The following is a 13,669-nucleotide window of genomic DNA, read 5'->3' on the forward strand; positions in this document are numbered from 1 at the left end:
AGTGCTGTGAATTATTTTTTGGTTATTGCTCCCTGGGAGATCAGCTAGCTGGCTGAAAATATGGAAAGGAGATAACTGGGGAAAGCTCAGTTGTTCCTGGCTTCATTCAGGGTGCTGAGTGTGGGCAGGGCTCTCTAAATGCCCTGTCACTTTTTTTCACAGAGGGAGGATTGAGGATTTCCCATATCTCCACTGGATATGTGATATTTCAGGACTTTTTTAGGGGATACACTTAAAACACCCAGCGACCATGTTCAAGGAACATTTACATTTCATTCTTGACGCTTCCTTGGTAGGAGTAGGGAAGTGTCCTTACTGTGCTTTAGTTAATTGGGATTTTCTTTCTGTGCCAACAGAAGGTCTATAAAGATATTCCAGCAGCTTTCTTCTCTCTGATTTGGTCATTCAGATGCTTTTTGAAAAATGCTGTTATTAAATGTTCATTTTTATCATTATAGCCTAGCTTAGAGCCGAGTAAGGAAGCACCAGGACTTTAGGGAAGGCATCTGCTGGTGTGAATGGCTATTGGCTGTGGTCTGAAGCCTGTTGTGATGGAATTCGTAGGCTGTGGATGGTGGAAAGATCCTCCTGTCTTAAAGTCAAAATTCTGAAGCCGAAAAGAGGAAAAATAAAATATTCTTCAACTATTTATTTTCCATAATCTTTGGCCAGTTCACGGTGTATTCCAACAGTGAGACGGCGACAACATTTTTATTACTGATTTTTTTAAAAAAAACTCTTATTTCAGCTTATGTGTGTGCTCTTGGGACCATTTTAATTCAATTAACAAACACTGAATTTGCTACTCGAGCTTTTTCTTTCTCCTTTGACACACAGGTTCTGCAAAAGATAAAGCATCTTTGTTTTCGTTCCGTTCTCTGCCCCGGGCTTTGAAACATTACTCTCCAGGCATTGAAAGTTAACAGCTCTGAGACTGTAAGCTGTATATTGGAGATAAAAAACAAGGATAGAAAACAGCTGGAAGATAGAAAACAGGTTCTTTACTGAACTGCTAGCTTGTTCTTTTTTTTTTTTTTCCTTCCTTTTGCTGTCTGTGTAAGCAGTCAGCCTCCTCTGAAGTACTCAGAGAGTGCTGGTAGTGGTTGCAGCCGTAGACCAGAATAGCTTTTGAGGCTGGTGCTCCTCAGAGGCTTCTGGCTTCTGTGGAGCATGTTGGGTATCACTCCTGCTCTCCTAAGATTTGATGTTCTTTGTATCTGTCCCACCATCCGAAGTAGCCACGGGGAGTTTGCAGCACTAAGGAATGTTTTCCTGTGCCTGCTTCTGATGGGTTCTGGCCATTTTTAAGTGTATGTTTTGTTTAAAGGTTTTTCTCTTTTGGAAAACATAGCTCAATAGAACAAGTGGATTTTCATGTTAAAAAAAAAAAAAACAAAACCCAACTCTGGGTCTGATGCAAAATGTGTATTCTCTTGGGAAAACTTCAAAAGAGGACTTTTTTTCTGGTGTTGTTTGAAAGCTAAATTTTACCTTCCAAATTAAACAATGGAATCAAAATATCTTAAACGTGTGTTGATATCTGGGGCAGTATTTTTGAATTAACTTCCCCCAGGGAAAGAAACCTTTGTTTCAGCAGGAGTTGCTGCCGTCTTAAAGGCATCACTGACTCGTTGTTAAGACTGAATCGATTGGTAGGAGCAATGAAATAAATAAATGGGAACAGTGAAGCTCCTTGGGGTTCTTCTGCTGGACATGCGACTGTGTGGGCCTTGAAGTTGGTTCTTTGAGCACTGAGAAACCTACTCAGCGTCCCACCATCCTGTAGAGGTGCTCCTTTATGCTGGGAAAGTGGGAGGTTGCCTCGGATCTCCTTTACAATCCTCACGATGGGAATCTCCTGCTAGGATTTTCAGTGATCTACCCAAAAATTCCTCTGCTAAAAAAAAAAAACAAAACAGTCTGACGAAGATAGTCCAGTGGGATACTGCTCCATTCACTTTCTCGTTGGTCTTTTTAAGGATCTAATCTGAGAGTGGACAATCTCCTGTCACATTCAATCCTTCTGTCTCCGTATGAGGGAAAGTAAACGGCGTGCGCTAAACCGGAGAGGTTTCCAGCTCCGAGCGCTCTCGGTTTTAGTGCCAGGCACTGCCTGTGTGCCTGCACAGGAGTTACAACCCAAGCCACAAGCCTCTCAGTGTTTCAAAGGCATTGGGACAATGCCCTTACTAACATTCCCATTTTCTCCACCTCTACTCTGCCCTCGTGAGACCTCACCTGGAGTATTGTGTCCAGTTCTGGAGCCCCCAACATAAGAAGGACATGGACCAGTTGGAGAGGGTCCAGAGGAGGGCCACGAAGATGATAAGAGGGCTGGAGCACCTTTCCTATGAGGACAGGCTGAAAGAGTTGGGGCTGTTCAGCCTGGAGAAGAGGAGGCTCCGGGGTGACCTTATAGCGGTCTTCCAGTACCTCAAGGGGGCCTACCAGAAAGATGGGGAGAGGCTGTTCAGGAGGGCCTGTTGTGATAGGACAAGGGGTAATGGTTTTAAAATAGAGGGAGGTAGATTCAGATTGGATATTAGGAAAAAATTTTTTACCCTGAGAGTTGTAGAACACTGGAAGAGGTTGCCCAGAGAGGTGGTGGATGCTCCATCCCTGGAGACGTTCAAGGCCAGGTTGGACGAGGCCCTGAGCAACCTGATCTAGTTGGAGATATCCCTGTTCCTTGCAGGGGGGTTGGACTAGATGACCTTCGAAGGTCCCTTCCAGCCCTAACCATTCTATGGTTCTGTGATTCCTTAACTTTTAGTAAGCCCTGGATGGGTCAGGCAGTTGGACTAGATCATCGTTGTCGGTCCCTTCCGACTGGAACTATTCTATTGTATTCTTTTCTAAGCTAAAATAAGAGTTGAGAAACCAGTCCCGAGTCATTGCTTATGCAAGTAGTATGCTCCCAGCCTACCAGTATGCTTGAAAGATGAACGTTTCTGCCCCTTCTTCCCTTCTCTCCCTTCAGAAAACAAGAAGAGCGGGTGCAGCAAGTGCGTAAAAAACTGGAGGAAGCACTAATGGCAGATATTTTGTCACGAGCGGCTGATACAACAAAAGATATAGATGTGGAAATGGATAATGGAGATGAAGCATAAAAAGAAATCAGGTGAGTCAGATCTCCTGGGGACAAAGTCTGGGATTTACCTGGCTCAGCTGCTGGCGATCACTCGGTGGCCGGTAGTGTAACCCACACAAGTGGTCCTGCTTGCCCCACGTGCACTGTATCAGCAGAACCCCGGGGTGATAGACGTGACCATCCTGACATTTAATGCTACACAGATCACCAGGGAGGAAAAAACAATGGGTTTCATGCTTCATGGCAAAGACTCCATCTCTAGAAACCATTGCAGATGTGTTTTCTAGCACTTAATGCTCGGTGTGAAGCAATCAGAGTAACTGGCCTTTTTCTCTTCTTCAAAATTTAATTTAGTAGAATTGCATAATCAGTTCCTGAAACTTCTCTATTTATTTTTTACATGGATAGTACCTCTGCAGATTTATTTTTTTTTTTTTTTTCCCCCAAGGCATCTTCTTGCATCTCGTACCTGTGTACAGTACTAATCTGTTGATTTGCCAGACACTTTTGTAAAAAAATCCTTTTGTTTCATCATCTGCAGGAGAAGGGTGATTAGTTCTCATATTTCCATTGAGCTCATAGTGCTCATTTATGAAAGTGCCCAGCTTTGAGACCTGACCTTTTCATACGGAGTTAGCAGAAGTTGTAACGACTAGGAATTCTATCTGGAGATGGTTGTGTAATTTTAAAGGAGTTAATTTCTTTTTGTTGTTGTTGTTCTGGAGCTACTACCCACAAGGGGAAAGAATACATATATATCTCCTATTTGACAGATACAAAGGAGTTAACTTTTGTACAACTATAAATACTGCGTTCAGATTAACTTGTAGGCCTAGGATGGAAGTTTCCAGGCTGTGACCTGGTTCAGCAAGGCTGCTGAACATTCCAACTGGTATTCAACCCATAGCACAGAGAGGTGATTCCATGGCATTTTGGCTCCCCCGTGTATGAAGAATATAAGCCCGGTGCACCCAGCAGCCAGATGTTACTTCTGCGCTCAGCATCTGGACTGCACATTAGGTTAGCGCTTAGGTGGGAGTAAATTCTTACAATGAGAAACTGAATATATTTACAATATACCCACCAGCCCCTGAATACTCACGTTTCTAATGCACAAGTCATTTTTATTACTTACAGTGTCAGTGCAACATAAAGGGAAATTTGATCTTTCAGTTGCAGACAAGAGCTATTTGCCAGTGTTGTTCACCAGTAATTCTGATGTTTTCCATGCTACTGGCATCTTTTAATTACTTGAAGTTACAGCTATTTACTGTTAAACTCTTAATCCCTGAGCAATTCTCCTATAAAAGTCTAATTATGGTTAACTTTAAAGGAAGTCAAGAAAGAACCTTGGTTTAAGACGTGAAATTTCGAACTTTTCGCTATTTTTGAATCAAATTGTCAATCTGAATTTTTTAATTTAGCGTATTTATTTTTTTTAAAGGGGGTCATGAATCTGTTAATTTTTTTCACTGGGGCTGTGGCTCTCCACAGAAATCAGTTGGAATTCCATCAACTTGTGAATTTACTACTTATTTACGTGTACGTAGCCAGTGTACATGTAAATGTACGTGTGTTGGCTGTGTTCTATAAAACTGCCTTTTTTTTCCCCCTAATGACTTCAATTATAGACTTGAACAAGATTTTTGAGTAAGTGGATTAGTTAATGTAAAATAGCTTGAAAGATGCATTTTTTTCCCCCTTTATACAGACTAACGTTCCAGCATGATATTTCTATATTAAGCAACTTTTTATGTCCACATTATGCTGTATTTAGAAAAAAAAAAAAGAAGTCAGAATGTGATTTAAGGCCATAATGAAGCATGGCAGAAGCTTGAGGGATGTGCCAGGAGGGTGTGTGGTGGAAGAGGCTGGATGTTAAATGCATGTTTACCTCTGCAGGTTGTGCTTAATGAAAAAGTAACTCTTAACAACTTTACAGGCTGAAAGAGTTGGGGCTGTTCAGCCTGGAGAAGAGGAGGCTCCGGGGTGACCTTATAGCGGTCTTCCAGTACCTCAAGGGGGCCTACAGGAAAGATGGGGAGAGGCTGTTCAGGAGGGCCTGTTGTGATAGGACAAGGGGTAATGGTTTTAAAATAGAGGGAGGTAGATTCAGGTTGGATATTAGGAAAAAATTTTTTACCATGAGAGTTGTAGAACGCTGGAACAGGTTGCCCAGAGAGGTGGTGGATGCTCCATCCCTGGAGACGTTCAAGGCCAGGTTGGACGAGGCCCTGAGCAACCTGATCTAGTTGGAGATAGCCCTGTTCCTTGCAGGGGGGTCGGACTAGATGACCTTTGAAGGTCCCTTCCAGCCCTAACCATTCTATGAGTAGCTACTGACGTTGTACTAACATTTTTGAGCTATTTATGACGTGCTCTTCATATGGAACTGCAGCACAGCTGTAACTGCTCCAACAAAGTCGTTCTGATTGATGCAACCATCAGCCTTTGCTTTGCCAAAAGGGGTTGTTTCTTTCTCTTTTGCAGGTACTTTAAACTGACTTGTCCCAGGAGGAACTTCCTAAAAGACAGAGGCACTTTTCTCCTTCGGTCTTTCGTTATAAGAAGAAATGGACCCATGCACATTTATATAGCTTTCTAATAGCATTAAAACCAATGCCTTTTTTAGACTCCTATTTTTGATGTATATATCTTATTTGAAAAGCAACTTTATTTTGTGTCCTATGACTCAAAGTCATTTTTTAAGTATCGAACGTTATCCTTAATCTAAAGCTGAGCTTTTGATGCCAGGTTGCAAACCTACTGGAATTATATTGCCTGTACTAAATATTTGTTTTTCCTGTGGTTTTTGGTAAGGATGGGTCAGGAGAACAGAATGATTTCCCAATTAAAGATTATTGTGACTCTGTATATAAACAGATTTTTATACCTATGGGTGAAAACACCCGTACATTCTTCCGTCATCACTGTAAAGATAAATAAATGATTATATTCCAAGCAATTGAAAACTCGTTGTGTTGTGGATAAAGTGTCTCTGCTCGTATTTCAGTGTTCCCTTGCCCAGATACTGGATAGACTGGGAAAAGGTGTATATCAACAAGTACTGTCTTTGCCTGGAGCACTGCCTCAGGAAATCCGTCTGAACCACGGAGCAGCTGTGGGTTTTTTAGCCGAGGTGAAGTACAATTGCATGTTTCCTCGGAGAAAGAAGGCTGCTAAAAGTAAGTAGCCAACACGACTTTCCAGAGCTCCGCTTCGAGGTCGAAGCGAAACCGTACGGCAAGTGTCTTCGGCGCAGAATGCAGAGGGTGCCAGAAATCGGGCTCGTTTCCCTCTGCTGCGCAGGGCAGTGAGGACGTCGGGATGGCCTGTGGCAAAGGTGTCTGTGAAGTGAGTCGGGTCTTGCACAGTTCCATCAGAAAACTCAGAAATAATCAAAAAGCCAAACACGTTTGCTTAACTTCCCTAGAGACTTAAAAATGCCTGGCAGGTCGGAGTAGTTCCGAGGTTAGATGAACGTCTGCTTCTTCTTGACTATTAACACATCATACTGCACCGTGGCCCATGATGGGAGAACTTTTCCGTTGCCTCTGGAGTCTCTCTTTGGTCCACAAAACGCTGCTGGCAAGAGGGAGAGCAGAGAGACAGGTGATCTTGCTGCAGGATTTCCTGGGATGAGTGTGGGCTGGGAACCAGGATGAATTGTCATTTTTGTGAAGCAGCTTCTTTCAGTTTATAATTGGGCAGAAGAAAAGAGAATAATGGATTTAGAATCATAGAATCACAGAATGTTTTGGGTTGGAAGGGACCTCAAAGACCATCCAGTTCCAACCCCCCTGCCATGGGCAGGGACACCCTCCACCACACCAGGTTGCCCAAAGCCTCATCCAGCCTGGCCTGGAACACTGCCAGGCTTGACCATTTACACTTGAAATTGAAAAACAATTTATACTTCTGGTCTGATTCCAGAGTTGGGTTGGGTCATTATCCATCAACGAGTTGACGAACGGGGGCGTGAGTGACTTCTCCTGTGTGGCTGTACGCTGCAGTCTCGTTTTTGGGATGAGAACGCCAGGATTTACTCGTCACACGATTGCATGTTCAGGTGCAATAAATCCAGCACAGAAGTGGCTTTACAAGCCGTGCCGCCTCTTGTAGCTCCTGTGAAACGTTGCTACGCTGTTAAACGTGCTGGAATTATATTGCCTGTACTACTTATCTGTTTGTTTATTTCTTGATGATGGCTCTTACCACTTTTTTTAATGAGTAACCACCATTTCTTAAGGTACCTAAAGAGCCTTGGGGGAAGAAAATACCTTTATCTTCCCAAGAGAATATATTCTGTATCAGAACTAGAAAGCTTTGTATTAAAACCCAAGAAGTTTCCAAAGTTTGGACTCAGGTTTTGACACATTTCCACTAACGCTTTCATCACCTTTCTGTCAAAGTCAGGGTTCTGATGGAAGCTCTCCTTTAACCTGCAGGCAGGGAGATGGTATTTCGATCCTAAAAAGATCGGTATTCCACCAGAGTGGTGGGCGAGCGATCCTTGGAGGAGCTGGGAACGGAACGCTGGATAAACGCTCCCGGCCCGGCGGCGCCGGCGGCAGTTTGCGCCGCAGCCTCTAGAGGTCGCTGCAGCTCAACCAATGTGGGCGGCTGCGCAGACAGCGCAAGGAGCGCAGGCGGCGCAGTGAGTGCGAGCGGCGCAAGTAGCGCAAGCAGCGCAGATAGCGCAGGGAGCGCAGTGAGTGCGAGCGGCGCAAGCAGCGCAGATAGCGCAGGGAGCGCAGTGAGTGCGAGCGGCGCAAGCAGCGCAGATAGCGCAGGGAGCGCAGGGAGTGCGAGCGGCGCAAGCAGCGCAGATAGCGCAGGGAGCGCTCGCCTCCGGCTTTCGAGAGATGCAGGCAGGGCTCGCAGCGATCCCCCCTCTCCCAACACCGGCCTGGGAAGCTCCTGGGACCAACCTTGGGAATCTCAAAGGGCCCTGGGAAGGGAAATGAGTTTCTCCTGCCCGCGGAGCGTCCGCAGGCAGCTGGAGCGGTGGGAAAAACAGAGCAGGAGCTGAGCGTGCGGGGTGGTCTGTAGAGAAGTTCCAGGCACTAAACGGCAGCGAGATCTGAAGGTAAATGTGTTAAAACTCTCCTCTTTTCCAGTGTTTTACAGAATTGTGATTGTCTGAGTTTTTGCTGACCTGTGGATTGACTATGCCCCATCCCTGGCAGTGTTCCAGGCCAGGTTGGATGAGGCTTTGGGCAACCTGGTGGAGTGGAGGGTGTCCCTGCCCATGGCAGGGGGGTTGGAGCTGGATGATTTTAAGGTCCCATTCTATAATTTCACAATCCTGTTCTGGATCATGCCGTATAAATCCAGCTCCAGAAATGAAGGCGTAATCCCGCTTTAGCGTCACCCTGCGGTACGTGTTCTCGAGTACGAGGTGGGAAAGCTGTCGCCCAGTTCCTTACAAAAACACGCCGTTATTTGCACATTGAATCCCAACTATAATACTAATAAAATGTAACAATTAACACTCAGAACCAGAGCTCGCTCATGCCACCGCTCGCTGACTTGCATTGTGAATTTGGAACAGGATGGATGGCTGGGATTTAGGCAGATTTTGATGGTTTCATTGGCACTTCTAGCTGGAAGAAGCCCCTGCGACACATCTGTGCTTCTGCAGGAGTTATTTTTAGGTTGGTTTTTTAGTTAGCAGGGAGCTGCAGAATCGGTATCTTTCAGATCAACATCTTCTGATGGTCCTTCTTATGCTGGGGACCCCAGAGCTGAACACAGTATTCCAGGTGGGGTCTCAGGAGAGCAGAGCAGAGGGGCAGAATCTCCTCTCTCGACCTGCTGCCCACGCTGCTTTGGATGCAGCCCAGGACACGGTTGGCTCTCTGGGCTGCCAGCGCACGGTGCCGGCTCATGTTGAGCTTCTCATCCACCAGCACTCCCAAGTCCTTTTCCTCAGGGCTGCTCTCCATCCATTCTTGTGGTATAGACAAGGCTGTTAGAAAAATGGAAGCTCAATCAGTTTGGGATTAAGCAGCGATGTGCATTTGCTTGGGTGACTGCAGCGGGTGGTTGCTTGAGGTCGAGAACCCCCATTGGCACTGAGGCAATATTCCCTGCGTTAGACGGCGAGATCCCACCGATCTGTCTCGCAGGTCTGGATGCCTCTGAGAAGGCAGGAGTACTGAAAAGAGTTTAAAAGGGCATTTGGCAAGCCCAGCTTAGCCAGAATTGCTGCGCACCTTCTTGCGGCGACCTGGACACCAAAGAATTGTTTCTGCGATTCATGAATATTAGTGGAAAATAAGCTGTTGGGAAAGCAAACACACATGTCGTGTGTCACACCTCTGGGCTGCAGCAACTCTGAAGTACAGGGAGGCGATGCCTTTACTGGGATTTGATGGGCTCATTGAGCTTTTGGTCAACACGTTGTACCCGTGGGGCTGAAAAGTTTCTCTCCACCTTGACCCCATCGGCGGTTCCTGCTCCCAACTTCAGCTGGAGCCCCATGGCTTTCATCTAACGTATTGAAGAGTGACACGGATATACTGTGGTTTAAAGATTTTTTATGCCGTTAATATCTGCTCATGCAGCTGAATTTGAACTTGGAATTCCAAGGAATTGCATTAGCATGAGGCAGAACAAGGCGCGATTCCCAGGCACCCCAAAACGCGCTCAGGAAAGTCGCAGCCTGAGGGCTGAAGGACAAGTTCAATCCAACCCCTGCTGTGTCCTGCAGATGGAATAATGTTTACTGCAGTGTAAAATGATGTAAAACAAATTTCTGAGGGCGCGTGCAGCTCAGCAAATAGCTTCTCTCAAATCCTCAGGTTTTCTTCGTCTGTTTTGTAAATTTAAAAAGAAAAAATAAAATATCTTCTCATACCTATATAATGAACAACGGTTTCGTACGTATCTTTGTATGGGGTGTGAGATAAATATTGCTGAAATGTTTTGCTGCCAGATGATAAGCTGCCAACACCCCATCCGTTACGGACGATTTTAGCACGTATTCATTCTCCGTGAATGAGGCTCAAACCAGAAGTATTGATTCCTGTCTCAAGACAGATTTTAGTCTCCGAATGGTTATACTGACATTCGTCTCAGGGGGAAATTTGCAGTAAAAAAATAAGCACTTGCCTCCCCCTGTCAATGACGACCCCTTCTCAAAGGTTTCCAGAGGAGACAGCGGGCAGGAAAGCTCCCCAGATTTGCATCCACAAATCCAGGGATCAGCAATTCAAGAGATAATGTAACGTCATTCCATTTTCATAAAGGATTCCACATCTCCGGCACTTTTATGGTCCCCCATCCCACATATTTCAATCCAGAAACTCTGGTAGCTTCTGCTAAGTGACGAGAGTATCCAGCTTAGCAAGAACTAGTCTGATGGTTCCTTCTTGCTTCCTCGCGTCTCTTACCCAGTCTCACGTCACCGCCGTGACCCATAACTGTCTTTCCTGGTAATTGAATTGTTGTGTAGAGAGAAGGGTGGCCACTTTGTTGGCCTTCAGCCAGACCCACCTTGACGGTGTTGTAGAAGGTGAGCGTCAGGTGGCTTTCCTTTCCCCTTCTGAGCTTATGTGATGTTGTATAGCTGCACTGTTTTTTATTTAAGTGGAGAAATACATGGAAGATGCTCTGAAGTGGTTAATAAAGGCCTTACCGTGGTGGGAATCCAAAAGCAGCGGTGTTTGGCTTTTACCCTTAAACCCACCGGTGACAGTTTTCATCTTCAATCGTTTTAGAAAACACCTCCCAGACTGTAGTTGGGAGGCCCAGATAGTGGGGTGACGCGGATGGGCACGCTGCTTCTCCAGCTGTGCTGCTGTCCCTGGCGCTGGGCTCCTCAGAGTCCCCTCCAGCTCCTTCTGCAGCCACTGCCAAAAATTAAGCATGTGTGGGTGACGCACAAGGGCAAGAACCAAATGAAAACACCTCGAATTAGCTTCTAACGGGGGCTGTCGCTTTTGTGGGGACTTTTGCAGGTCTGGATATCTAGGTTAGGACAAGGGGCAATGGCTTTAGACTAAAAGAGGGGGGATTTCGATTAGGTCTAAGGAAGAAATTTTTTACAATGAGGGTGGGGAGGCACTGGAACAGGTTGCCCAGAGCAGCTGTGGCTACCTCATCCCTGGAAGTGTTCAAGGCCAGGTTGGATGGGACTTTGGGCAACCTGATGTAGTGGAGAGTGTCCCTGCCCATGGCAGGGGGGTTGGAACTGGATGGTCTTTGAGGTCCCTTCCAACCCAAACCATTCCATGATTCTATGATCTGGTCAAATCTAACAACCTCTTTGGGTACCACCAGCCTGCGGTCACGTTTCGTCCCTGATTGCCGTGGTGCTTGGCAAATAAATGAAATCACACCTTATAAAGGCTCGTCTGCGCTTGGAAGCCTGCCAGCAGACCGGTGATGGCCTAATTATTCCCAAAAAGTTATTCCAATGGAGCTCCCTGCTGTGGAAATTTATTCCAGAGTGTAATGATTATTTTTTTTTCATATTTAGCTCAGTCCGCCTCCAGATGGGGAAAAATTAATGATTTCAGGTTGGGAGAGTTCGCGCAGGGGTATACCAAAATAACTCTTAGGGAACAATTATTCAAACAATTATTCTGGCACATCTATTTTAGGAAATTTCCCAGTGCATGAGCACACCCAAACCTCTCTGCCTTCACAGGGGCCATTAAAGAAACCGATTCTGAGTTTCCAAGAGTTGAGTCAGAACGGACAAACCAAATGCCACTTTAAATTTTTTTCACTCGTAATAGAAGAATGGAATTCAAGTGAAAAGATTAAAATCAGAAGGTGAAGAAGATAAAGGGAAAAAAGAGAAGGAAGCAGAGCAGGTTTCTGAGGACAGAAGAATTTTTATCACCACACTTAAAATTAATCAATAATGTCAATGTTTTACATTTCCAGGGAAAATAGCTTTTTCCAATATCTCTCATTCGATGGGTTTCAAGCGAGGTGTAATTAATACAATAAATTATCTTTGGCACGAGCCTGGTGTTTGTTCAGTCAGGGCTCACAGTTATGCTCATGTCAGTAGAAACTCTTTGTTCCCAGCCCAGAATAATGTGAAACATTTATTTGTGTGGGAAAATCCTATGGAGTTTTTATAAACTATAGTCGGTTAATCGATAATCCACAAAGATGATGAAGGGAGTGGAGCATCTCCCTTCTGCGGAAAGGCTGAGGGAGCTGGGTCTCTTTAGCTTGGAGAAGAGGAGACCGAGGGGGGACCTCATGAATGTTTATAAATATGGAAAGGGTGACTGCCATGAGGATGGAGCCAGGCTCTTCTCAGGGGCACCCAATGATAGGACAAGGGGAAATGGATCTAAGCTGGAACACAGGAGGTTCCGCTTAAACATGAGAAAGAACTTCTTCCCAGTAAGGGTAAGAGAGCACTGGAACAGGCTGCCCAGAGAGGGTGTGGAGTCTCCTTCTCTGGAGATGTTCCAAACCCGCCTGGACGTGTTCTTGTGTGATCTGATCTAGGTGGTCCTGCTCCAGCAGGGGGATTGCACTACATGATCCTTTGAGGTCCCTTCCAGCCCCTGACATTCTGTGAAGTGTGAGTGCAATTTTTGCAACACTGTGATGTAAAATACAATTTTAAAAATGACATTTTTATGGGTGTGCAAAAGCATTTTTTTTCAGTTAACTCCCTGAAAACCTTTCAGAGATGTTTTTCACAGGCAGTTTTTTAAAACCCAAATTCGAAATTTAGTAGAGGACTTAAACCTTTCTGCTTTAGTCTAGACTGCTGCTGATGGAATTTCAAAAGTAAGTCTTGGATGTTACAGATCATCTATTCTGGAGCCTCATTTTATTAAGGAGTGAAGAGTGGAGGAGAGGAGAGGAGAATAGAGTAGAGTAGAGTTGGATGGGATAGGATAGGATAGGATAGGATAGGATAGGATAGGATAGGATAGGATAGAAAAGAATGGAATGGAATGGAATGGAATGGAATGGAATGGAATGGAATGGAATGGAATGGAATGGAATGGAATGGAATGGGGTGGAATAGATTCATAGATTCATAGATTTCTAGGTTGGAAAAGACCTTAGAGATCATCGAGTCCAACCGTCCCTAATCCCCATTAAACCATATCGCTAAGTAGATCATCCACCCTATTCTTAAACACATCCAGGGATGGGGACTCAACCACCTCCCTGGGCAGCCTATTCCAGTGGCTGACAACCCTTTCAGAGAAGAAATACTTCCTAACATCCAACCTGAATCTCCCCTGACTAAGCTTATGCCCATTTCCTCTTGTTCTATCACCCAACACTAATGGAAAGAGCCCTTCCCCCACCTCCCCACCATCCCTTCTCAAGTATTTGTAGGCTGTAATCAGGTCTCCCCTCAGCCTCCTCTTCTCCAGGCTAAACAGCCCCAACTCCCTCAGCCGCTCCGCATAAGTTTTATTTTCCAGCCCCTTGACCAGTTTAGTCGCCCTTCTCTGGACTCGCTCCAGGAGCTCAATATCTCTCTTAAAGCGAGGGGCCCAAAACTGGGCACAATATTCCAGGTGCAGCCTCACCAGTGCCGAGTACAGGGGCAGGATCACTTCCCTGCTCCTGCTGGTCACA

At 45.4% G+C, this 13,669-nt stretch overlaps 1 protein-coding gene across 1 annotated transcript in view; it reads left to right on the forward strand.

Moving 5' to 3' along the window:
* The window catches only part of MBD2 (methyl-CpG binding domain protein 2), a 43,374-nt gene extending 37,326 nt beyond the window's left edge, over positions 1-6,048 (forward strand). The window contains exons 6-7 of the mRNA XM_086630052.1: positions 2,981-3,121; positions 5,582-6,048. Coding sequence (XP_086486178.1) covers positions 2,981-3,110 — 130 coding nt within the window. The 3' untranslated portion in view covers positions 3,111-3,121; positions 5,582-6,048. The remainder of the gene's footprint in view (positions 1-2,980; positions 3,122-5,581) is intronic.
* The last annotated feature ends 7,621 nt before the right edge of the window (positions 6,049-13,669 follow it).

The sequence above is a fragment of the Tauraco erythrolophus genome, chromosome Z, assembly GCF_009769465.1.
Source record: "Tauraco erythrolophus isolate bTauEry1 chromosome Z, bTauEry1.pri, whole genome shotgun sequence".
Taxonomy (NCBI): Eukaryota; Metazoa; Chordata; class Aves; order Musophagiformes; family Musophagidae; genus Tauraco; species Tauraco erythrolophus.